At 41.1% G+C, this 27371-nt stretch overlaps 2 protein-coding genes across 2 annotated transcripts in view; one reads left to right on the top strand and one right to left on the bottom strand.

Moving 5' to 3' along the window:
* Nucleotides 1–1834: 1834 nt before the first annotated feature.
* Nucleotides 1835–19211, bottom strand: LOC115798638 (synaptic vesicle membrane protein VAT-1 homolog). Its single transcript, XM_030755551.1, has 6 exons — nt 18565–19211; nt 11278–11485; nt 7345–7515; nt 7071–7160; nt 5247–5485; nt 1835–3493 (listed from the first exon to the last, which is right to left on the bottom strand). The coding sequence occupies exons 1-6, from the start codon at nt 18988–18990 to the stop codon at nt 3311–3313; spliced, it is 1317 nt and encodes a 438-aa protein (XP_030611411.1). The 5' UTR covers nt 18991–19211; the 3' UTR covers nt 1835–3310.
* Nucleotides 19212–22801: 3590 nt separating this feature from the next.
* The window catches only part of LOC115798199 (rho-related GTP-binding protein RhoN-like), a 32181-nt gene continuing 27611 nt past the window's right edge, over nt 22802–27371 (top strand). The window contains exons 1-2 of the mRNA XM_030754955.1: nt 22802–23116; nt 24360–24447. Coding sequence (XP_030610815.1) covers nt 23012–23116; nt 24360–24447 — 193 coding nt within the window. The 5' untranslated portion in view covers nt 22802–23011. The remainder of the gene's footprint in view (nt 23117–24359; nt 24448–27371) is intronic.

The following is a 27371-nucleotide window of genomic DNA, read 5'->3' as shown; positions in this document are numbered from 1 at the left end:
GCTTTAAGGAGGAGTTGGCCATCACAGTTAACTTCTGAGTAACTGGGATCAACACAAGCAATGGAAATAATCACATTACAAATTAAAAGAAGCGATATAACTGTTTAGGATAACTGATAATGACTTGAATCGCTGAATGTGTCACTGCTTTTATCAACGTTTTAGAGCAGTTGGAATTTGCATTAATATAGACTAATATGATTTTTTTTTAAAAACAAAAAAGTACCTCTTTGGCTTTTGATGTATGAAAGATCTGTCAAACTAAGGCAAATCCATTTTTATTTGGGCTGTCTGTACAAATCAGCATTTTGCGGCTGAAAACCTGTTTATTTCACTATGTTGCACAGCTGATAAAGCAGGATATAGTACAGCTTCCTAATAGCCAACACTGTGGAGCAATGCAACTTTCAATGACCACTAGGTGTCATTCCCTGCACATTTGAACACTGCATCAGTTTGTGCACATTGCAACAATTACAAGGAACATTTTAGGACAGCCACCATTTATCATAAAACCTATACACTGGCTCAAAAGTAACCTAAACATCTGTCTGCAGTCACATTAAGTTTAACAAAACAGGTTGCACAGAGGAATTAAAGGACTAATCAACAACAACAAAAAAACCCTCACTATACCTGACATTTATTTACTCGGTGTTGCCGTATCTCTAGGTTGTTAACATTGATCTATCATGTAGGCAAACACTGGTCTTGTGGGTTCACCAGTGATTAAAAAGGAACAAAGTCTGAAAGACTTTTACATGAACTCCCACTGGAAACGTCACAGAATCGCAATGACACTCCAGCTCCCACTCAAAAATCCACAACACATCTTATTTCTTACTAGGAGCAGGAAAGCTGGCCAAACTTAATACTTGTCCAAGTTGCCTAAAGAAATGTCACAAATGTAAATAACATAAAACACTATCTGTGAAACTTTGTTACAAGTGCTCTTCAGAAATCAAAACAGGGTATACTGGAAAGGGAGGTGCAGTTTGAGAGTTAAGCTCTAGAGACAGATGGAAAGAAAGCAGCACTGAGAGGGTGGAGAGAGGAATGCGAGGCACTGGGATGGTGCGGACGGAGGGAAAACTCTTCCTCTTGTGCTTCGCTTTTGCATCTTCTCCTTCGAGCATTGAATTACACCCACATCTGGACAAAACATCTGCACCGCTGAGCCCAATCGTCACTATATAGGTCATCCATTCAAATGAGCAGATATGTGAGCAATAAAAAGCAAAAAATGTGTCACTGAAGAAAATGGAAGTAATCACTCTAGAGTGCAAGAGCTTCACAATGAATGCGCACAACAAAATAGTATGATTAAGACTTTTTAAGGTGACCCCTGCAGAGCAGTGGCGTAACTGTGTAAACTGTAATCTTGACGATGGCACCGAAGGCTTTAAGAATGCAGCTAAAGTACAGGAGAAAATAGAGGAAAGAAACCTGCCTTGAAATGGTTCGCCAAACCATTTCAGTGGGACATTCTTTGGAAGAAAGCACAAAAGGGATTGCCAAGGCAGGGAAGTCCCGCTAATTGTTATTCACAGTTGGCTCGACAGCAGTGGTGAAAGCTGGTTTTAGATTTGGCACAAATAAGTGAGGAAACTACAAAAGCGATACAATAACACACTGACACAGACTTTCCTTAAACAAAGAACTGTGCAGCAACAACTGTCACTGCGGAGTACGTGAAAAGACATTTATCTCATCATTACACATGGTAGTAGGGCAACAATCACAACTGTATTCATACTATATAGAAAAATTAGTTAATTCATATAATTAATGGCCTGCAACAGGATTAATATACTTATAGTCTGATTTAAAAACATTTTTTTTTTTTTGGTAGAAGGTCTTTCTGTATGGCACATTATGTGAGCTGTATGAAGCCTCTTGAATGCATCTGGAAGACATAATTTTGGTCATATTTTCTGCACCAGCTCCAAAAATAATGAGGTGGGAAATTTTGGGAAAAGTGTAAAAGTCAAAAGTACAAATACAGATTTTTAATATGTCAACTTGCCATCAATCCTTTAATGGAAATGCTTCTTTTAGGGCGATTACAAAAAACCTCAGAACATGCAAGTGCTCCACTTACTTTAAAATAGAACCGCCATCTGTGTTTATTTCCGTTTCATTGTGATTATCATCCAAAATAACATGCCGACATCTTCAGTGTCATTTTCACACATAAGCCATCCTCTTGCATGTAGACTTAGGTCTATAATTTTTATAGTTTTGCCTCTGTACACCACCACAGATTAAAAAACAAAACAAAAACAAAACAAAAAACAAGTGCAGACTTTCAACTTTAATTCAAGAGGTTTTACAAATGTTTGCACAAACTGTTTAGGAATTACAATCATTTTTATATATGACCCCTCCCATTTTCAGAGGCTCAAATTTCATTTGACATGTCCAGCTGAGCAATGTTCCCTTCTCATTTCCCTTGTTATTTCATGACAACTGAAGTAGACTGAATACCAGAAATTGATTCAAACTGTTGAATTTGTATATTTTAGTTTTTCATACATGTATGGGGCATATATTGCCACTAGTGTCTCTAAAAACATCTGTAAGCCATAAACTGTTAATGCAAAATCTTTGTTAAACCCCTTGAATTAAAGCTGAAAGTCTGCACTTCAGTCACATTTTAACAGATTTAAAATCCACTGTGGAGGCGTGCAGAGACAAAACTCTAAAAATTATATCTTTGCCTAAAATGACAACCTTATCTGTATAGGCTGTACAAAGCTGGATAATCCTAATGCAAGTTGTGATGATGGTGCATTGCTCTGTCACTTTTGAAACGGTGTTGTTGGCAGATTGGATGCTTGGATAGATATGAGTGTAGTCTGAAATGAGCACAATCACATTTAAACACTGCTAAAAACAGTATTTTTTTGTTTTCAAAGCAAAGCTCAGTCCTACTTTTCAAAGTGACTGATCAAACTTAGTCTTATAAGCACCAGCCCTGGTAAGCTGTTATTACCAGTGTTATGTTAGAGCTGTGATCAAGTTGTTGTCATGGCCCACTTTTAACAATATTTGGAAATGAGAACACATTTTTCCCCCTCAGATAATGTATCAGAATGCAGTGACATTTTATTTTAAAAAACGAACAAACAAGTGTTCCCGACAAAGACACCACAGTATAACCATATTGCACAACAAAAATCCATGAACATTTCAAAAAAATACTGACAAAGAATTCATGACATCTTGCCCCCTTTCCCCTTTTTTTTTTTTTTTTTTTTTTTTTGGAAGGCAACCGAACAAAGGAAACCCTCGAAATAAACACTCTTACTCAATCCTTTTCTGCTTTAACTTCCTCTTCTTTCTTCTCGCTGACGGCAGCATCATTTTTTTCCACATTTTCTCCAACCTCAGCACTGGACTTTGGCTTCTCTTCCTCCTTCTTAGGTTCAGGAAGAAGGATAACTTTCCCAATATTTTGGCGTTCATGCATGCGTTTCATGGCTTCAGTCACCTGACAAAAGGCAGAGAAGCAGAACGAATGTTCACGTTAGGCATTTTTTTCCTCTTGAAACTGAGTGCATCTATCATTTAAACCCATCCAAAAACTACTTGCAGGTCAGTAAAACCCTGACTTTAAAAAAAAAAAAAAAAAAAAAAAAAAAAAAAAAGTTGCTGTAAAGTTTCTCACTGGGCAACAGAAAAATTCTTATTCTAATGTTGGGATGACTGGACAAAAAGAGCAGGTCTCATACCAACTTGGCCACTTACGTTACAACAATGACTTGCAGTTACCTTACAAAGGCCGTATTTACACATCAAGCAGACACGGCATAACGTACATAAACATTAACATAAATTTAGGCTCCTGTTTGCATCCACCTGATTATGATGCTTTCCTATTACCCCATTTTGGTGTCCTCCAATTCCTGAGTGAAACCTCCGGCTTTTGCTACTACCTGCTCACCTACATTCATTTCCTAGTTGCAAAACTTGCAACACCTACCAACAAAAGATTCATCATTGCCAGTGACTTATTTAAGTCACCCTCGTGACTTTAGCTTAATTTTTTTTTTTTTAAAAAAAGGTGAACAAAATAAATTTTGAGTCCCTAGCTGAAGCATTCACTGCCCAACTAAAATTAAGTGTCGCACTGCAATATTTCATTGGACCACCTTTAGCTTTGATGATAGCACCCATTCACCGGGCATCATTTCGATAAGGCTACGCAAAGTCCTGTTTGTTTCAGTCCAGGGTTGCACTGATGATGGGAGAGTCAGACCTCTGCGCTGAGTCTTCTCCAGCACATCCCAAAGATTCTCAATGGGGTTAAGTTCTGGATTCTGTGGGGGCCAATCCATGTGTAAAAATAACACCTAATTGGGCATGATGGATTCGTCGCTTCATCCATCCCTCTTCTTACACTGATGCACCCATCACTCTGGAACTGGGTACATCTGGACTCCACACGACCATTTTCAATTGCGCCGGATTCCGATTATTTATGCTCCTAGCAAATTAAAGCCCCCCCCATTCCAATTAGCCTCTCTGGTTTTCTCAAGGCTACACAGCTTTTCAGTCCCAGTTCCTTGAGGTGTCTGTGTGTGTGGAAGGTGCTCTCATTTTGACTATTAACCATAGCTGTGAGTTTTATTGATATTTTTTAAACAATTTGATTTCACCAATAGACGACAGTTTACCACAATTGTTTTAGGTTTTAATAATGTACCGGGCAGTTCTTAACCCAATTTGAGTAGTTTCAGCAATCTCCAGATGTTTTCTTTACGTGATGTAGGCCAATAATTTTACCTTTCTAAAGCTGAGTGACTTCATGTCTTAAAAGCTTCTTAAAGAACCACGTTTCAAGAGAAACTACTCACTGCATAACTTATGGTTAAGTAACTTATTACCAGCCAAAACACATCAATCACTACAGTGAATATCCAGTGGAAGGATCTTATTCACTTAGTTAAATTCAGGTGGTGACTTTTTGTGGCCAGGCCAGGCTGTCATATCTCCATTATTAGAATGGTGGATGCTTATATTAAAACCAAATTTCAAATAATGAGGTCAGTATATGTACACGTAAAGTTTTTTTTCTACCCTTTGTTCTGTACAATCTCAGTGTGAGAGGACGTCCCTAATATGGTTATCTCAGGCAGCTGTGCCTGTGAGCACAGGAGCCCCACCTACCTACTCTTCACATTAAAGCGAATGAGCTAAAATGGCTCGTTTATATTTTAGACCGCGAACACGATCAGACTTACGTCCTCAAAGTGATAGCAGGAGTCGATGCAGGGTTTGATCTTTCCCTGCTTGTAGAGTTCAAGCAGCTTAGACATAGTCCTGTCCAAGAGCTGCTCATCAGTGATGTACCCCAGGTGGAAGCCACTGACAGCTTTGTTGGCCTGCATCAGTTTCATGGTGTTAAGAGACAGCTGGTTGTACCAGGTCTTTGCCATGGCCAGCAGGTTCTTCCTCTGGCCTGTTACACAATTGGCTGCACCTGGAATGATGGACAGTGGAACAGGACACATTTAAAAAACAAACACATGATGGAAACAAAAACTTCACAACAGCCATCTAATTTAAATACAATTTTTGAATATAAACTCTTCTTTCCTAAATTGAATGAAGCTGGTCACTCTCTAAGATAAGCCAACAGTGAAATCATGAATTCTTGCTGCATGAGAGACACTACAAAGCGGTCCTCCACTGATAATTTGCCACTGATCACCTGCATGATGTCATTGGAGATGTACCAGGGACCAACTACCTCAAAGAAGAATGTAAACAGTGGCATCCAACTACAAGTGATACACACACAGTAAACAGCTCAAAGTTATAACTTCTACCAGATTATAATTGTCTGTGCTTTCAGGCTAATTAACATAGTGTCAATGGTGCACAGTGTGGGGAATTCCACTGTGCAGACCTATTGACTTGGTTAGTGACAATGGTGAATCAGCACAGTAGACCCTTTGAAAACAGATTTGCTGGTTCATGAACTGAATAGGGCTATAGCTGTGGGTCAGCTGGTTGATTGCTTGGTTGAAATGCTCTCATACACAAACACTGGTCAGACAATGGCTGGTGTTGCCTTCATAAGGAGAAAAGCAGTGTATCAACCTTTCAGGACTGAGTCATTTATTCTTGCAGCAGGAGGAGCAGATTACATGTGGAAAACATTCTCATGTTTTCACAACTGTGGACTCACCCACTCCTACGGTGTCTGCCATTTTAATTAATGTTTACATCTGCTGAACATCCCAACCGCCATGGGGCGAGAGGCAGGGTACACCTTGGACAGGTCGCCAGTCAGTTGCAATTACAACAGAGACAACCATTCACACTCACATAGAATCAACCTAACTCCACTTTGTGCATGTCTTTGGACTGTGGGAGGAGTACCAGGAGAGAACCCACACAGAGATGGGGGAGAACATGCCAACTCCCCGGCCAGATGGTGGATTCAAACCCAGGACCTTCTTGCTGTGAGGCAGTAGTGCTAACCACCTCACCACCATGCTGCCCAAATGATAACAGTCAGTTTATATTGTAAGGCAAGTACAATATTAGAGCAAACCCCAGCATCCATGCATCCATGCGGAAGCACTTTGAAGGCAACAATGAGAAGGAAGAACTCTTTTTTTTTTTTTTTTTAAACAGGAAACCTCAGCATGAACGCTGCAGCATATTTACTAACTAGCACTTGCAAGCAAGACCACATATCCCCCATATTAGCTCCCTTACACTGGCTGCCAGTCAGTTTTCAAACTGACTTCAAGGTTTTATGTTTTTAAGGCATTGCATGGGTTAGCGCCTTCTTACCCCTCTGATCTAAAGTCTGCTGAGCAAATGCTCCTAGCTGCCCTGAGGTTCAATTTAAAGCAAAGAGGGGAAATTGGGGTTTTCTAGTTGTTGCTCTGAACCTATGGAACAAACTACCACATCACACAATTTTTACAAAATGACTTAAAACATCATGACAACCAGTTTAAAATTATCCAAGTGAAATAAAGCTACAGTAAAAACTCAAAGGAAACCCCAAAAAGATGTTAAAGCATTTTTCTCCAATTTGTGTGTCTTACCAAAGACTATAATCATGCCCAGAGGCTTCAACAAACCAAAGCCTTTTTGGGTGTCGGAGCCACCAAGGGGGTCGAGGACGATGTCAACACCTGCAGGGAGACAAAATTAAAAGGGCAAAGCTTTGTAAGTCTCTAGATAACAGAACGTAACAATATTCAATACAATGAAAATATGAGAGGCAATGAAGTCAATTTGTGCCCCCCCCCTCCCCGAAAACCCAAAAATAAATAAAACCAAAAACCAATATGCAGTAGAACAAGGTTTTTTTTTCACCCTTTGGACTGATTTTGCGGATTTCCTCCACGTAGTCTCTGGTGCGGTAGTCGATGGGGTGAGTTACCCCGCCTTGGGTAATAGTCTCGTGTTTGGAAGCTGACGCCGTGCCAAAAACAGTCACATCCTGCACAGTTTGACACAGCTGGGTAGCAGCAATACCCACACCACCTACAGATGTGCAGACAGTAGCACAGACAGGCATGAGAACAGCAGCAGCAGCAGGCGTTTCACTTTCAGCAGACGAACCCTTTCATCCTGTGTGTGGTCCCTCTCTGAAGCACTCAACGATTTTCTCATCAAAACATTCAAACTATGCTGGCTTTAAGTATTGGGTTAGTACTGTGCTGTTCTGAGCTACCTTCCAGCGCAATCACACCTGCTTCAGTGGGCACCTAATAGATAAATATTAAAAAAACAAAACAAAAAATAATATAGGATATTACTTAAGGTACAACTTTTATAACAAAAACCTGCTACACATTATTCAAAGTTACAGTACTCCATTATAAATAGACAAAACTTTAAAGATAACTCAGTCCATCTGAATTTGGGTGAATTAATATTTGCATCTGACAAAATGATGAAACAATGAAAATACTGCTATATTTCACTCTGGAACAAACTGATACAGATGTAGAAAGTTCTGTATCTGCTACATTATGTGTTTTGACATATTACGCTTTTTGGCATGCAAGCATTGTAAACAAAATTGAGAAAAAAAACAAAAACAAATAGCTAAATTGTTAGAATCCAGATGTGATATCACTATGCAGGTGCTGCTCCTACAGCAACATTATTAATGCTGCTCCAGGACCATGACTGCAGCTGACCAATTTAGTCATCGCTTTGCAGCGTAAGGGTAGAGTCACACTTTTGTCTTCAGGGCTTTCTGACATGCGGTTAATGTTATGTGTCTATTTTAAACCAAACTATCACATTTTCCTAAAACTAACCAAACTATAACTGAAAACTACTATATTTTTAAAAGACGCTACACTTAAATAGAGGCTTTTTGTCACACATAGACTAACCAGAATCTCCTGGGTGACAGTTCTGCATTAGGCCCTCTCACAACCTTGTCCAGGCTTTGAGACTTTTCATAAGACTTCTCTCCACTGGACAAGTTGTGCTTCAGTATTTTTAACTTCAGTGTCTGAAGCCAAACCAGAAGTGCTTTAAACTGGCACATTTAAATGGCCAGGAGGGGGCGACTCCTCTGGTTACAAAACAGGTGAACCTGTATAGATGTTTTGCGGACATGTGACCATGGCATTAACTGGTCTGTCATTTTGGAGGTGTGGCAATCATGCTGACAATGTAGGGTTAAGTGAATAAAGCTCCAATCACACAGGCCTACAGACCAGTCAGAAACCTCCAGGAACCACTGTTAACCAGACAAAGAATACACATTTTTCCCTACAAACCAGTGGTTGTATCACATCTATAAGCGCTCGAGTAAAGTGTGCATGATATCACATGAGAAACCAATAGAAGTCTATGGGAAAATGACCTCAGTGAACACTTCACTGATGAATTCAAAAGTCTCATTGCAATATTACTGAAGTCACATTTACTTCTCATTAAGTTATGGTCCCCATTAGGGTCAAAAAGGCAATAAAGGCAATGCTTTAAGGCGGACCTATCTTGTGACTGACAACTGCTACCTTCTGAGCATCCAGTATTCATTGGTTTCATCGGTCAGGGCCACTTCCTGCTTATTTAATGTCCAGTTTTAAAAGATGGCAGTGACCAAAATGCTCATTTGAGGCTTTGCAGCACAATTCCACAAACTAGTGGTGATGTCAGTGTGGCTATGGGCTGTATGGTACGATAAAGCTAAGACATCACAACAACCTTGATTGGACAAAGGTTTTAATTATGATGTGGTCTGAAAAACACCAACAGGGAGATAGTCCATGGTTAGGGTTGATACTACATGGGTTGGCATTACTGGTTTTGAATCCAAGCTGGTCAGACCATCACTGCATGCTAGCACCTTAATCCCCCCCCCAAATATGTCCAGTCGCTGTCCACATCACACTCAATTCCACAGAGACTGCAATTTAGAGATGTGACTATATGAGGGCTGAAACCTCAGAAGACAGGTGAACAAAAGCTGAAATAGAAGGCAGCGCTTTCTGATCTCAGTGGCCCATTTCCACTCAACAGTGAAAGGCTTTTGAAGATGACTGCCTGGGCCTGCAGGTTCACCAATAATCCCATCTACCCTCTTCTTTACCCTGGCCTCATGTGGCTGATTCATACAGGTCAGCTGACACCCATCCACCCACTCAACACTGATGAGCAGCCTTTGAGAGAGCGAGAGAGAGGGTGCAGAGGAGCAGAAGAGCAACTAAGCATCACAGTAACTGTCCTGTATTCTTAGACTCAAAGTGGATGTCAAAGACAGATATTTGTGCTGCTGCGACATCAAGATCTGTTAAAGATATAAATTTGATATGCAAAGCTATATTAAATATACATGCACTTTGTCAAAACTCTCAACTCTATGCATTTTATGCCATATGATCATACTCAGACAATATGACATGTTCAAGTTATTTTCAGTAATGTGAAAAATCTGCAGTTGTCACACCCTCATATCTGAAGATGTCAACTGCACACGCACTGCAAACTCCTAATAATGTGGCGATCTTTATTTAATCAAAGACGGAAGTTAAATGTCAAACGAGCTGACCTTATAACTGTGAAATACTGCTAAGAAAGGCCTTGGTTTTTAACTCCTGGACAGATACGCATGCGCACACATTAATGCAAATTATTATTCACTAAAGGCAATTTAAAAAAAAAAAAAAAAAAAAAAAAAAAAAAAAAAAAATTGTTGTTGCCTAAGCAACCATTTCTGATAATGATCCACTCTCTCATGAATAAGATGTGACACCATAAGAGTCTCACACACTACACACCTCTGACTTATGGTCTTTCAGCACAGAAATGCAGCTGCATTCAAAGAAGTGATTAGCAGCCTGGAGGGAGCGTGCTGTGCGACTCTTCACATGTTGCTCAGGAGACTGGAAGGTTTGTTACACCTTCTAATTAACTGATAAGAGTGCAGTTTTGTCGCACAACACTGGGGAAGCCACTGAGCTACTTTGAGTTTTTTTCTTTCTCAAACCATTTTTCACATTAAGGCATTGCACAATTTTTTTTATAATCATCTAACCTCTTTAATTCACTGTAATCATTTGATCATAAAAAAATTTAACAAAACAGGATATACAATATAACCAACAAGTTTTAAAGAGCTCATGTCCAGTTCATTAATTTCATGTCAGTGTTCTCCTGAATGATAGGTGTACCCCCCCCACTCAGACACAATCTCTACATCAGCATTCGCACAGGAGTAGAAATCATTGAAACAGAAAGCAAAGCAGTTGCTGAATTCTATTTTGTTATTAAAAATCTTCAAGAAAAATCTCATCTCTAAAAGCTGCTGTAACACCTCCCTCTGAATCTGGTCTTCTGCGCTGATAAAGTATGAAATGTCAAAAAAAGACTATGATAAGCAAAAGTGATACCAGAGCGCAGCTCAAACTATAGGATGTGACATCACTTTTGGTGGGTATAATGGGCACTCTGACATCACGCAGAACCAAATGTAGAAAAAGAAAACCCACTACAGACCCACTTTAAAGACTGAAATGATTAAACATGTTACTTCATCTGTGAGATTATCCTTTTGCATACTAAAATTATCAATTCTGCAGGTACATTTAAATAACTTATGTACAAAAAGTACCACATTATTTTCTCTACAACAAACAAAAGTGAAGAGAAGCAAAACTATAGTTGGGATTGTAGCATCTTATCGCACTGTCACTGAGTAAACGGAAGAAGCCATCTGCCTGTCAGATATCACTCAGTTTATTTGGAAAGTATTTTCAGCAGTACTGCATGTATGCGTCTTACCTGCTGCCATGTGTATAAGAACACTTTTGCCAGGCCTAAGATTGGCCATCTCAAACAGCATCATGTAGGCGGTCATGTAGTTAATAGTGAGAGCTGCGCCTTCCTCAAAACTCATCTCCTCGGGCATAGGGACGGTGCGGTCAGCAGGCACGACGACTACTTCCTGCCACATGCCGCTGCGGGTCAACGCGATGACACGATCACCGACCTGAGAGCGGGCAAGGAGAGGACAAGAAAGCTGTCAGAGAGTTCAGGCTGTGTGGAAGAATAAATGTGGTCATACCAAATATTAAACTTTCAATAATATTTAGAACTCATTTTGCTTTATATTATGGACTTCCGTGTATTTTTTTCAAGTTTCAATAAATCACAGCAACCATTTCTCAGTTTTCTAACAAAACATACAAAACGGGTCACTAAAGGCTTTTGCACAGTACATTAAATAAAATGAGGGAAGCCTACCAAAATTTCGCAAACCCACAGCTGTTTACATGGTTGTATTGGATGAAAGAATTTTATAATCTAATAATCTAATCTGTGTCACAGCACAGAGACTGCGCTTTTGAAAGTTTTTAATGATTTGCTTTTAGCAGTTGACTCTGGTAGTCCTGCAATTTTAGTGCTTTTAGACTTGTCAGCTGCCTTTGACACAGTGGACCACGAGACCCTTCTATCACGTCTGGATCGTGAAATTGGAATCAAAGGCACCGCTCTGACCTGGTTCCGATCTTCTCACCAATACGAGTTTCAGTTCACTTAGGAGATTGTTTTTCTTCAGCAGCACATCTTTTTTTGTGGAGTACCTCAAGGGTCCATTCTAAGTCCAATTTTTTTTCCTCTGTATATGTTACCTGTGGAAGCTATTTTTAGGAAATATAATATTTCCTTTCATTGCTTTGCTGATGATATCCAGGTGTATATGCCCATCAGGTTGAACAGCAGTGATCCATGGGAGCCCTTGATGAGCTGTCTAGGGTGACATTAAATCCTGGATGGAAACAACTTCCATCCATCCATCCATTTTCTTCCGCTTATCCGGGGCCGGGTCGCGGGGGCAGAAGCCTAAGCAGAGAAGCCCAGGCTTCCCTCTCCCCAGCCACCTCCTCCAGCTCATCCGGAGGGACCCCAAGGCGTTCCCAGGCCAGCCGAGATACATAATCTCTCCAGCGTGTCCTGGGTCTACCACGGGGCCTCCTCCGTGAATCGCCACCTTATCGTGGTGGAGGGGGTTGTGTGTCCCAGTGATCCCAGGAGCTATGTTGTCTGGGGGCTTGTCCCCCTGGCAGGGTCTCCCATGGCAAACTGGTCCTGGGTGAGGGTCCAGACAAAGAGCGGTTCAGAAGACCCTTATGAGTGAAAAAACAAGGGAACAGTTTACCCTGCCCGGGATAGGGTTACCGGGGCCCCACCCTGGAGCCAGGCCTGGGGAGGGAGCTCGAGGGAGAGCGTCTGGTGGCCAGGCATTAGCCCGTGGTGCTTGGCCGGGCGCAGCCCGAAGAGGTTACATGGGCCCGCCCTCCTGCAGGCCCACCACCCGCAGGAGGTGTCGTAGGGGTCGGGTGCAATGTGTGTCGGGCGGTGGCCGAGGGCGGAGGCCCTGGCGGACCGATCCCCGGCTATCGAAACTGGCTGGAAACAACTTCTTGAATTTAAATGATAACAAGACCGAGGTTATATGTTTTGGTAAACTCGATCCCGTAAGCAACTCCTCCGGCATTCCAAGTCAGTTAGCTCCTCACTACCATGATGCAGTGAAAAATCTGGGTGTCATTTTTGATGACTGTTTTAAAATGGAAAAACAAGTAAGTGCTGTCACTAAAAGTAGTTTTTAAATCAGTCATTGCTAAAGTAAAACCCTATCTTCCGTATAAGGACCTGGAAAAAGTCATTCATGCTTTTGTCACTTCACGCCTGGACTACTGTAACTCCTTGTACTTTGGCATAGATCAGCTATTGGTGTGCCGCCTGAAAATGGTCCAAAACGCAGCAGCTCATCTTTTAACTGGTACAACAAAACATGAACATATTACCGCGGTTTTACAATCCCTTCATTGGCTTCCTGTCCATTTTAGAATAGATTAAGATTTTATTGCTCACTTTTAAAGCTCTAAATGGACTAGCGCCTTCGTATCTGTCCGAGCTACTCCATGAACACATGCCTCTAAGGGCTCTGAGGTCATCTAATCAACTACTCTTACAAAGACCAAAAACCAGGCTGAAACTGAGAGGTGATCGAGCGTTTGCAGCGGCAGCACCAAGCCTTGGGAATAATCTTCCTTTCCATATTCGCTCAGCCCAGACAGACTCGTTTAAATCCTTATTAAAGACACATCTCTTTTCCTTAGCATTTGGCTGCAATGTAGCATCCTATTAGATGATTGCTGACTTCTGATTGTGTTGTTTTAATTAATTAATTAATTTATTTATTATTGCCTTTTACCCTGTTTATTTCTATGTGCAGCACTTTGGTCAACCTTTGTTTTTAAATGTGCTATATAAATAAATGTGACTTGATATATTAATGTCAAATATAACATACATATAGATACAATAAACATACAGTCCTGTGAAAGTATTTGGAGTCCCAAAGCCTCGGAAATGTCTTTGTAACCCCTTCCAGACAGACAGATGTCAATGAATTTGTTTCTTATCCATTCATGATGTATTGCTTTCTGAAATCTTTCAGCCTACTTCACTTTTACAGCTTCTATTTAAGTGATTTCTTGATTCAGCAGATCTGGCAGTAATGAGGCCTGGGTGTGGCAAGTGAAATTGAACTTCATCCTTTTTCCACAGCACCGAAGAAAAGCAGTAACATGCCAAAAATGATCAAACTAAAAATGCAGTTGCAGACTTACTTGATCAAAAGCTAACTGACCTTTTGTTTCAGCTCTACTAGGGACCAAAAAAAAAAAAAAAAAGTTGATCATGAGATTGTGAGGCATTTATATTTAAAGGTATCATTTCTAAAAATTTCTTTCAGTTTACAACACGTTTAATAGGTTTTACACTGTTCAAAAAACAAAAAACTGAAAGGAACACAACAGATCTCAATGGGGGGGGGGGGGGGGGGGGGGGGGGGGTGCTGACATGATGTCACTTCATTTGATGGAAATCAAAATCATCAACCCACGGAGGGCTGAATTCAAAGACACCCCTCAAAGTGAAAGTGTGGAAGGCTAGTCCATTTTGCTGAGATTTCATTTCAAAGTGGTACTCAGTAGTTTGTATTGGGTTAGGGTTAGGGTTGAGCCACTGCAGAAACAGCAAACCTTCTGGCAATGGCATGTATTGATGTGCCATTGAGGAGTTGGACTGCCTGTGAAACCTCTAATCTTCAGGTATCACCTCATGTTACCATGCTGATGCAAACCGGATTTAAAAGTGTTCCTTTAATTTTGAGTCCACAAATTTAATCTTGACTGAGCCTCAAAGAACCTCGCAAAACCTCTCACATAAGCTAAAAAACATTAAAGAGGACCTTTCCTCATCAGGTGTGGGGGCTCATGGGAAATGCTGTTTGCGCATAGAAAAATGTTCCAAAAATGTGAAGAGTGCAGGAAGGCAGCCTGATCTGATCATGAATGCTGCACAGTTTCCTGCTAAAGCAGCGTCAAGAGCTCTGAGTCACACCCACTTCCTGCAGCACACAGCCCATGACAATAGACAGATGACACACAAATATTTACGCGCACACACAACACACATCCACATCTTGTATGTATCTGCTGTGGTGCGATAACTCTAGACGCTCCAGTTTTGGCGAGATATTATACAAGCTTGAACTTCCACCTCAGATGACATGCTCAATTTCTCAACTCCTGGACTTGTGAAACACCTAAAACTTGCAGGATCAACTCAAAAGTTCACAATAGCCAGTTTTTTTTAATATTTTTTTTTCCCCCTCTTAAAAGGCTGAGCTCAGTTCCTGGAAGGCTGACATAAAGTGAAGTCACTGCAGAGACAGTTGAAACCTGCTGTTCATTTGAATCAGTCTTTACAAAACCTATGCAGAAAACCAGGCGCAGAACTACAGCTTTCCTCTAGTTTATATCCATGCATTAAAACAAACAAACAAAAAAAATGTTACTTTAAGATTTGTCAGCCACTAGCACATCCCAACAGTAGTGAGAAAGCATCTTCATCCACAATACATACAGTCATGTGAAAACAACCGCATATAAAACCACCTTTAGCAGAAATAACTTGAACTAATCATTTTCTACATGACTTTCAGTCTTTCACGTCATTGTGGAGGAACTTTCGCCCACAGCTCTCTTAAGGTCCCACCACAGCATTTGACTTTGACTGGGCCACTGCACCTTCGCTTTTTCAGCCAGTCTGCTGTAGATTTGCTGCTGTGTTTGGAATCACTGCATGGCCCAATTTCAGCTAAGCTTTAACTGCTGGAGAGACGGCCTCACATTTGAGTCTAGAATGCTTTGATATACTGAGGACTTCATTGTCGACTCAGTGACCGCAAGGTGCAAAACAAGTGCATTTCATCACCGTGCTTGACAGTTGGTATGAGGCGTTTGTGCTGATACGCTGTGGTTGGGTTTCACTAAACCCAAACATCTCCACTTTGATCCAAAAGTCTTGTGGTTCATTCAGATTAAGCTTTGCATGTGCTGACATGTTCTTTTTAGAGACTTTTGCTGGGATGTCCACTCCTGGGAAGATTGTGGCATTGTGCCAACACATATACAAATGCTCCAGACCAGCCAACTGCCAAAACCTCTGCTTTTATACAGGTGGTCACAGTATATTTGATTGGCAACACCTGGCTGCTACTTTGTCAAACAGATGGCATCTTTCATGCTTTCCAAGGCAGCCAGTTGGAACAATGCAACATAAAAAGTACTGCTCCCATCTTTCTGAAATAACAGTAAGAGGTGTGAGCCATAATCATATAGTGGGCATTTCTTTTAGTGTCAGTGGCAAGTGGAAACTGGAAAGACAAGTTGCCATGAGATGCTGCATAAGAAAACTTATCTGCCTTCTTCTAAAAGTTTCTTATGAAACAGCCACACCCTGAAGCGCTTTAATCCAGAGGAGCCTTGGCTTCAGCCCTGCTTGGTCTATATTAACACCGGATCAGTCTCTGGCACCCCTTTTTGTTACTGTCTGCTTCTTGGTGCTCTCATGTATCCCACTGCAGCCCCACACAGATCCTTACGCTAACCTGAATCAACCATCTCAAATCTTAACCTTTAAATTCCTGTGGGGATTGCTCACTGCTGCGTCCGGTGTTTTGTGGCGTCTCGTGTTTTGACGCTTCCTTCCAAAAAGGAAGTGTTGGAATGGATCTCTCCCTCTAAATGCTCCACAAAAATGGAGGGAATGGAAAGAAAGGAGAAGAGAAGTAAGTGGGAGAGTAAGGAGGAGGGAAATTCCATGCTGATAGTCAGATTGGGAAGAGTGTCAGTATTTCTTCGAAAACACCCATTTAATGAAGCCAGTATGCAATTAATTGTATAAATACTGAAAGAAAAGATGTGTGTCTGGTGGGGAGGAGAAGATCGACGATCGACATTAAGTTCAATTCTGCTAATGATACAGAATCTTTTTTCTCCAACAGGAATAACTCACTGTGTGGCCTTCTTTACACTACAGCATATACACGGTCAGTTTAGAGGGATCAGTTCCAAGCCTTTTTCAAACCAATGGATTCCATCCAAGTTTATGATTTCCTTTATCAGCACCTTTTGTGCGCTGTAAGACGGCCAGATGTGTGCAAAATGTAATAAAGCTGTGCAAAGCTCCTTTTTCCTTCACAGAAAAAAGTTATCAGGACTAAATAATGGAATAAATAAAGAATCTGACCTTTAAGACAGACTCAATAATGGCGTTGAATCAGTAAAATTCAACTAATCTGTCATCTAATCTTTGGCTTCATGGAAATGGCAAACCCAGATGTTTAGAGGAGTGTTTAAAGATCCTAACAAATGCACTGACAATTCTTGTTAAACAACAATCCGAGCTATGCAGACGCCTCCCTGTGTGACATGCAGTAGGCTTTATGACTCCAGCATGATGTCAATACATAAGCAGCACAAACTGGGGTTGTGATTTACTGTGCAAAGCTTCCACACAGTCTTATTTCTCTTCAGCTCATTCTGATCCCACGACAAGCAGTTTCTTTGTTGCAGATGACAACATTCAAAAATAAAAGTCAAGAGACAAACGTCAGCATTCCACCTCAACTTGTGCCTGGAAGTCTAATTGCTAAGATTTACACAAAGCAAATGAACCTACTGAACCCAGTGGCTGAAAGTGCTGTTACTCGTGCGTGAGCATTTTTCCACCTTCCATCTGTATTAGTTGCATGCACACAAAACATAAGTATATCTTGTTAGTGGTTTAAAAAAAAAAAATCCTCTTTGATTCTTTGTGCAAACAAATCTGACCTGGCAAGTGAAAAACTGGAGAACTTATGTAAAAGGCTGTGGCATATACAGCCATGACGGTTACTTGCGATGAGTCACTTTGGCTCTATCTTATGTATGCCACCGTAAAAAAATAAACGTGGTGCATAAAAGCAATGACCTTTCGCCACTGAAAGAACTTTAATACTTCAGTAGGTGAGGAAACCGTGCCATACTGATACTGTGGGAAGCGTGCAAGCGTCAGAGAAACTAAAAATCAGCAGTTCACTGAATATAAATGAGTACAACTGACAATATCTTTGAGCAGGAATTTAAAGGAGGCATAGATACTTGGTTTAGAAATTTCTCTTTTAAAATAAAAAAAGCTCATCAAGTAAAGGCAGCTTATTTTGTGCACAGAAGAAAATGTAAATCCTCATCAAGGTCAAATTGCCAGTTTTTTTTTTTTTTAGAAAGACTGCAGCTGCTCAAACGGATACACTCAAACGGATGAAGGTTATTTATTCAAATGTTGCTGCTTTTTCCATGTACTTTCGACACAATGGAGAGAGATGACTCTGTGGCACACAAGAGAAAAGAAACCGCTAACCCAAACTCATGTTCTCTGATAAATCTGACTAAGCCTTCTGGGATTTGAGAGGAACTTAAATAAACAGTTATTAAATGACTTCAGTTTTCAGTTCACAGCTTTCACTAAAGAACCGTGGAAACTGATGACGGCAACGCTCTGGTTTTGGTGTTTGGAAAAGATTACGCACATCGTGTATTGGCAAGAAACGCAGAATAATAAGACTCGGATAGTTTACTTGGCAGCTCCGGAGCCCCTGATTTGACGCCGTTTCAGTAGCACACCGGAATTTTGTGGTTGTGGGAGAGCATTTAGTAGGCCTTTACTCACTTTCCTGTCCTTCACATCCTCCCCGACCGCTTCAATGACCCCGGAGCCCTCCATTCCCATCGTGACGGGCGGGGCAGGCAGCAGCTCGTACAGACCCTGCCGGCCCAGCAGCTCGGCGAAGTTCAGCCCGCACGCCTTGACGCGCACCAGGACCTCTCCCGCTTTCAGCTTCGGCTTGGCCAGCGTCTTCACCTGCAGCTTGACTTTGTCGTAGCCCCCATGTCCCGTGAGGACCAGGGCGCGGCAGGAGAGCGGCTTCTCCTCGGCCACGGCAGCAGCTGCTGCTGCTGCTGGTGCTGCAGCTGCTGGTGCAGGGCTGCTGCCTGACTCCTGCTGGGGTGCATCCGGAGCAGCCGAGGGAGGCTCATCGGGCTTCTTCTCCTGCTCAGGTTGCTGCTGCTGAGTTGGAGCCTCTTCTCCTGACATGATAACCACTTATGTGCGCTTTGGGGGTTTTCAGTCCAATAGTTGCGCCTGCCTGAGCGTTTCTTTAAAAAATACTCCAAGAACAATGGGGGGAAAAAAATCGGTTCAGTGCAGATTTTCTTGTCAAAAATACGAAACGACAGGCTGCTCGGTGCAGAGTCACGTCCTTTGTAAGATACGTGTGGTTTCCGATGTGTGCGCTCCGATCAACAAGTGACCAGTGTCAAGAGTGGCGTGTTTTATACAAGTTCCGGCTGTGATTTTCATAATAAAATACGCACGCCTAATAGGAAAACGTTCTTTCTTTCTTTCTTGGTCTGTCAGACAACATTTAATTCATCAAACTCATTTAAATCACCAAAGTGATTTCCAGCGTTTTTTCTTTGTCAAAATCTTGGAAAACTATTTTTGAGTAGATGAAACTGCACTACTGGTTGACCAAGATTTCTGTGTACACAACGTAAATATAAGCGAATAATTTCTAACAAAAACTGAGCTAAAGGTTTTTGTGTTTTCCCACAGGAGTGCTTTATATATTAAAGACACAGGAATGACAAAATTGGATCTACACAACACTTTTCGGGTACTCAAAGGCATTAATAGATAGAATTGTAACATATATAAGCTAGACCTGTCTAAACTGCTCTTTGCATCCACTAAAGTTAACATGTAATCACATAGATTTCTCAATGTAATCCTACATTTGGCAGAGATTGCTTCTCTTTTTACATCTGCATAACCAGCTGCAAGCCTAGATATGAAAGCTATCTTTATAATCATATTTGTGTGTAGTTTCAGTTGTACTAAATATTCACTGAGGACATGATTCTTTCTTGAGGCGTTTCCTCTCTCTTTCTCTAGACTTTAATTTAACTGTTAACTGATGTAACTTCCGGTGTATTGCTGCCTCTTGGTGGCCGACTTGACAGAACTCAAAAAGTGACCGACGTTTGTTGTTCGCAAAAAGCTCAGAGATGAGATCCAGAGAGCCGTGGAGAGCTTCAAACCCCGGAGACTGGATCCCTGGAAAGAGAAGTGGGATTATTCAAGATCAAATACCAGTCAGGAGTTAATAAATGTTAGCTTATATCTCGTGGACAAATCATGTTCTCTATTCTACGAAAATTCCCACTTTTTTGCAATAAAATGTTGTTTAAAATGTTTATTTAGCTGATTTTTGAAAGTTATAGGAACCAATATTTCAAGTTGTTCATGAAAAAATAATCTTACCATAGAAGAAAAATGAATTTAATTCTGATGCATTTAAAGCATTTTCAGTTCTTCCCTGCGTTAGATAATAGTAGGGCATACTCAAGTGACTTTAAAGATCAGGTCCTTTTATACACAATAGTGCAGTGACTTATTTCAGTAATCTGGCATGTACCCACCCACCCACACACACACATATACACATGCACTTTGTGCACACTCACAGAGTGCTGCATCCTGCAGCTGGGTCAAACAGGAAGTGAAGGCATGGTGAGAAAGATAAGTCATACTTAACCATTTCACACTTTCTTTGCCTCATTCAAACTCAGAGAAAGCACTCACCGAGGCGCAATGGATTATATCTATACAGACATAAAGTAGACTGTATCCTGCACACCGCATTCTGTATACATCCGGTGGGCAGGGGCGTCAGACTCATTTCCGTTAATGGGTCACATATAGATCACGTTAACCTCAAGTGGGTCAGACACATAAAACCATCCGCCCAACCATTTTCTTAACCCTTTATCCCGTTCAGGATCACATGTTCTTGTTCAAGTATTTGTGAGTGATCTATTTAGAAAATAGATGAAAACAGATGAAATGTCTTTGAGAAACCATAAGTAAAATTTCAGCAGTGTATCTCCATTCACACTCACCTTCACACCTATCGTGCCAGCTGGGATAGGCTCCAGCCCTCCCCCACGACCCTGAACAGGATAAGGGGAAGAGAATGGATGGATGGCTGGATCGCTCTTTCTCTCTCTTTTTTGTTACAATTTCATTGAGCCTGCTGGAATTACATTTACATAAAAGTTTACAGATTAGGCAAAAAAAAAAAAAAAGGCAGCAAACTTTCACGTGTAGAGAGTTTTTATAACAAAACAATAGAAGTTTTTTCTGTCTTTATGATTTGAACAGCTTCTTTTAATCTAAAAATGCTGTTAATGCTCCTGTGAAGAAGGTTATACTGGCGTGGCAACACTGTGCGTAACAATGCATTTTGTGAAAAACTGAAGTGCTCCACTACAACTTTCACACTTTGCAGAGTTTGATAATATTCTGGGTTTGTTCCAGCTGAGATCTCTGGCCTATGCCTTCTGCATACACTCACACACCACACACCTGATACAAGCATGATGTCAGCTGGAAAAATAAACATTTTGGTTACTAAAATGGTGTGAGGGAAAGTAAGTGCTCTCAGATGATCTGTGTTTTCTAGACTTCTGTTTTACGCTCCTCTACTGCTTGAAAAGCTCTTAACTTTACGTTAAGAGCCTTTTCTTAACCTAGAGCCATCTACATTTCAGCTATTGCTGGAGCTGCTCCCTTTAGGGGTCACCCTCCATCTCACCCTATCCCTAGCTTCCTTCTATGCCACACCAACCCTCTGTATGTCCTCCTCTGCCTACATCCATGAATTTTCCCTGTGATCTCCTTCTTTTCCTCCTGGCTGGCAGCTCCATATTCAGTGTGCTTTATCCAGTGTATTCAGTGTCCCTCCTCTGCACATGTCCAAACCATGTCAGCTAACAGTTCACTCTTCTGTGATGAATCCCAAACCAAACCTATCAAAAATACTTATTATAAAACAAGTTAGCTTTACACCAGAACTTAATGGATTATTTCTTAGCCTCTTGATCATGTTTAAATGTAGATTTGATCGTTTTTGCACAAGGCAATTTTTTTTTTTTTTTAGCTTTTCCAAGGACAATATGACAATTAACTTTTTTTCCCTCTTAATTTATAAAAACAGCCAAGCATACACTGACAGTAGGATTTAGTGAAACGTGCTTACTTTCTTCTGTTTTTGACCAGAAGATGGCGCTAACAGGCTGCAAATGTTCTTAAAGAATTCCAACGTGCTGAAGGAGATCACTGATCTTATCCTCGGTAACAAGGTTCAGAATGTAGCTGGCTTCCTGTGTTTATATACAAAAGAGTCGATTAACCGTGCGGGGGAGTTAAGGCAGAATCCTTCCATGTTAAAACATAATCGTCACTAAACTGTGAAGACGTGTAAACTAAGTCTGAGAAACAGGCCTACGCTTATTCTGCCAGTAATCATAAAGGTGTGATTTTACTACTTTGTGGTATCTTATATGTATTTGATCTGATCTTGCTGTGCGACTTTGTATCATTATCTCAGACTGACATACACAATGCTGGTGCATAGATCCATACAAAGTGGAAGTGACTGATCTGGGTCTTTATCAGTTAGATGATATTCTGTTGACTCTCAGAGAGACTCATAAACCCACCTGCACTGACGGGCTGTGAAAACCTTGGGTGGGTACAGGATGAAGGTAAACGGTGTCAAGCTGGGCAGAGTCAGCTAGAAAAGACATGAACAGCTGCAAGTTTTCATTCAAAATAATAGACTCTTAGACCGGTTGTATTAGTACAATAACAGGAGCTACTTGCAGTGTTAAGCTGCTGCTCAGCTAAGCAGCTTTTACAGCATTAAACAGACGCAATAGACTATAAATGTTAATGTGTTTTACACGGAAGAACCCACACAGGCTTTAAATTTGAAAACTCGAACAGGAATCTGCGTTTTACTGACGTGACTTTGACCGAAAGCATCACCCGTGCGCCTCACTTGACTGGAAGAGCAGTGGAGCGCAGCATCGCGCAGAGCATGTACCCGAAACTCCAGCAGACTGAAGTTTTTACTCGGGTTGTTTTAGTCGCTCTTCTGGATCAACATTTCAAACATTCAGAGCTGCTCTTCGACAGTCTTACTTCTTCTTGGAAGCTAAATGACAAGGAGGCAGCGACACAGAACCACTGAGTGATTACACGGGGCACGATGGAGAGCAAGGGATTACTTCGCTGTAAGATTGTGGTTGTCGGTGATAGCAAGTGTGGCAAGACGGCTCTCCTTCACGTTTTTGCCAAAGACTCGTACCCAGAGGTAAGTCAGCATTTAACAAAGATAAAGACAAACAATCAGCCGCGACTGCTGCGGTCGCACAGGTGCGTAAAGTCCCTGAAACCACAGGGCAAGGTCTCCATGTAATCACATTTCTACAGGAACACTTAAAAATGTGGATCATTATGGGATCCGATTGATACTGGGTTAAATAGAAACCGTTTATAACTATGTGTTCGTGCCTCTTTTTGAAAACTGTAAACGAATGTTGTTGGTTTTTTTTATTTATTTTGTAGAAAGATGACGATGTTCTTGTGTATCATAGGATTTAACCGGATTCTTGTTAAGTCTTTTCTAAAGGGAAGAAACAACATCATGTGAAATATAACAAGATTAGAATTCACTGACCAGTTGCCACAGAAATCTTGGGCTACGTGCGCCTTTGCGCACCGTGCCCCTCTGTCAGTATGGGACCGCGCTGGTTTGACCAGAACAACAGCCGACGAGCAGCGCGCTAAATCACCGCCTGAGAGCCAGACTGTGCGTTTATAAGTTGTGAGACTCGAGATATTAAATGTGCCGTTCTTATGTTTTATTGTGGTTATCGAAAACTGATTATAAGCAAAAATAAAACAGTTTGCACAAGAAATACTTTATCGCTTGAAAAGTAGTCGTCTCTGTTCTGTACTTTACTTTAATCATACAAATAACACATCTGAAGTCATCGGGAGGAACATTTTTGGCAATAAACATACAAATTATGAAGAGATAAATCCAGGAGCATCTAATTTTCAGCAAAACTATAGAATAACACACACACACGACTAACGAGGAAATTTAATTAATTAAGAACGAAAAATTTGTGCTTCAGAGCAGCGGATGTTTGTGCGATGCGAGAAGTACGCTCTGTGTTTAAAAAGTTTATTTTCACTTTAAACTCCTGAACTATTGGGGATCATCAAAGCAGAGCTTGAACAAAATTTCAGAACTTGCAAATAGGTCAAAGCGAAGCACTGGCCTCATCTACTTTACACACACGCACGCACACACACACACACACACACACACACACACCATCTCTCGCCTCTTGACATTCACAACTGCACTTACCATCCCCACAGCAGCTATTTGAATTAATTAGGAATCTGACTGTTTTCTGTCATGAAAATCACACTTTTTTTTTCTTACAGTAGGCACATCATCATCATCATCATCATCATCATCATCATCATCATCTCCTCCTAGCTTTGATCTAATTTTAGCCACCACACATGTCTCGTTTCAGAATTACGTTCCCACGGTGTTTGAGAATTACACGGCTAGCTTTGAGATCGAGAAGCAGAGGATCGAGCTCAACATGTGGGACACATCAGGTAAGATTCCCAATCGTCTCTTCGTGTTCTCCTTTCAACCCGAGATTATCACACCAGTGTGATGAGAGGTGTGCCGCATCCTCAAGCCGTGATGAGGTTACTGAAAGAGGCGCTCCAGATTGGCAGACAGCTGACTCCTTGGAGTGTTCAGCAACTTCCAGGCTGTGGGCCAAACACATGAGCAACCACAATGTGTCAGGATAATCTGTTGAGAGTACTGACAGATTTTTTTTTTTTTTAAATTTCAAAATTAATTGATTTAGTATGGGATGTGGATACATAACGTGTGTATTTATATAACTTCAGTCCTGCCATCTCTTTCAGAGCTAATCTGACACTTTTAAGTTTTATGTGAGGCCTTTATACAGCTTGTTATTCAACACATAACCTACTCCGAGTAACAACCACAGCATAATCTTCACATACAAATGCTAATTGATTGCCTGAATACATGATTTTTGATGAGGATTTGGCATCCTGACTGAATTCATGCAAGATGGCATCAGTTTATTTGAGATAACAAATGTTCGCTGTCTACTTCTAGCGCCGATAGCTTGCAAAGCTGTTGCACTAACTCATAAATGTGTTCACTGAAGTTTTTTAGATTGACAAAGTTTATATTTTGCAGTTCATTATAGATTTTCCAGACTTCACATTGTAGAGATCAGACCGTCTGTCTCTTTCGGTCTCCAGATGTGCATTAACACTGTCAGCCTCTGGGCTCCTTTACATATCATTTCTACTTACATAAGTCCCAAAAACTTGTTCTCACACAGCCTGAGAACAGCTTTAATGCACAGTGCTCCATTAACCTCCACCCATGCAGACATGGAGATAGACTAGACAAGCTGAAGATTAAGAGCAGCTGCTGAGGCTGCTTTGCAGTGGGTGAGGCCACTCCACGGTGTTTAAACAACACCCTGTGAAATCACCGGCTGGTTCACACACACACACACACATGCGCGCGCACACACACCTTTCCCTCACTAAAACACTTAAACAGTAATTTACTCCACCTCACAAAGAAATGTAATTCACCTTTTTGTGCGAAGCATGAGCCATTCAGGATTGTTATTGTGTCATACTTTTGGAATCTGAGCAGAGTGGACATGATGCTCCCAGTGTGAGAATGAGTCTATGAAGGAGGTGTGAGGTGAAAGAGGGGCCACATGTTCTCTGTAAATAAATCGAACACACACACACACACACACACACACACAAAATAAAAGTGTGATTATGTTTGCTACTGTGAAAGAGAAAGAGGAATTAGATTTTAATGTGCACCACTTTGGGAGGGTTTATAGGAGGATTTACTCCAGTCAGAGGAATATTTCTTTACATCTGGACACCCCAAAATGCTGCATTTATTAGTGGATTTCAATGGATTTATAAAGCAATAATACCTGATTTGTTAGTTTTTACACAAAGCTTCATTATTAGTGCTAAATGATACTGAAAGCTGTAAAATAGTGCTTACAGGAATATTTCTGAATTAGGGGGAAATATGTTTATTAGATGTCTTGCTAAGAATCGGATGAGATTCATACTGCTGTCATACCTGTGCAGTAAATATGAGGCTATAGACAGCAGCTGCTTAGCTTAGCATAAAGACTTGATAAAAGAGGGAGCAGGTTGCCTGGCTCTGTCTGAGGGTAACATTATCGCTTTAGTAACACCTCTAGTTAACACTTACTTAATGAGTTATAGAAAATGAAAAGCCAAAGTGTCAGACAAAAAAATATTTCTGTGCATTTCCCACTGTAAAACCAGGTGTTTGGTTTAAACAACAAGTGGTAATTCATGAGTTCCTGTGATTGGGAACACAACCAATTTTAGATATGCACACAAGGAAATGGCACCACAGTGTAGAGATTTACACATTCACCTAACAAATGAAAGATCTCTGGTTTGACCCCAGGAGGAGATGGCGGCTGTGGCGACCCCTTGTGAATAAGGGACCAGCTGAAAGTGGCCTTTTTATACAAAGAAATGGGCCCTGGCATGGCACAAATGCCATCCAGCTATTGAACAGTAGTAGTTTATGGCAGCTGATCCAAGTCTGACCTGAGCTGGCCTCCTCCAGCTCTCTATAAGTGAAGAGGAGACATGCGTGCTTCCTTACAGCATCCCTGCCAGCTATTCTGGGTTTGTGTCAGGAGACAGGTGCACCGGCACCTACATCAGTAACACCACAATTCCCCCCGGTACCTGCTGTGTCTAACTAATAGCTGAACAGGGGGGTTAGTCACCTGGTGTGCTTACATGGGAGCTTTTGTGAATACGCTGCTGCAATACTCTTGAGTTTTTAACTTCTGCTCCTGCTTACTTTATCTTCTCTATGCAATCACAGTTTTATGTGATTGCAGAAAGAAGATGCTTTAGCTGAGGTGTGTGTGTGTGTGTGTGTGTGTGTGTGTGTGTGTGTGTGTGTGTGTGTGTGTGTGTGTGTGTGTGTGTGTGTGTGTGTGTCATCACGGGCATGTGCAGGCATGCATAAGAGACAAGCCAGGCGAGTGTTTGGAAGCATTCAATTTGTTAGTTCGTGTGGCATGCCAGTGTGTGCAGTTTGTGTGACAGCAGGTGAACTGACCCAGTGGGAATGAGGCTGTGGATGAAACTTAGAGAACAACAACAAAAAAACAGCCAGACAAACAAACAAACTAAAAAAAAAAAAAAAACAATTCCGAGCTTCAGAGCACCAAAGGTTTTAAATATATAAGAACACAAACTCATCACACATTTTAAGCTATGAAGCTTGAGCTCTAGTGTGGCTAACAGGGGAGAAGATAAGAAGAGAAGGAGCATGTTGAGTTGTTGTAGAGACTCACAGATAGGAGAGTGTATTAGGCAAGGTGCCAGAAGCAGCCTCTGAGTTGCCCGCTTATTGTGCAGAAACAAACAGTGGATTTAATTAATCAAGCACT

The sequence above is a fragment of the Archocentrus centrarchus genome, chromosome 19, assembly GCF_007364275.1.
Source record: "Archocentrus centrarchus isolate MPI-CPG fArcCen1 chromosome 19, fArcCen1, whole genome shotgun sequence".
NCBI classification, from domain to species: Eukaryota; Metazoa; Chordata; class Actinopteri; order Cichliformes; family Cichlidae; genus Archocentrus; species Archocentrus centrarchus.
The sequence above is the reverse complement of the archived record's forward strand: the minus strand, read 5'-3'. Positions and strand labels throughout refer to the sequence as shown.

What these genes read in the sequence shown, in the direction of transcription:
- LOC115798638 (XM_030755551.1), bottom strand. Translation starts at nt 18,990, where the DNA reads ATGTCAGGAGAAGAGGCTCCAACTCAGCAGCAGCAACCTGAGCAGGAG. An exon ending in TCTTATACACATGGCAGCAG is followed by an intron (nt 7,516 to 11,277) that starts GTAAGACGCATA and finishes GCACATCTGTAG; the next exon opens with GTGGTGTGGGTATTGCTGCT. An exon ending in CCGCAAAATCAGTCCAAAGG is followed by an intron (nt 7,161 to 7,344) that starts GTGAAAAAAAAA and finishes GTCTCCCTGCAG; the next exon opens with GTGTTGACATCGTCCTCGAC.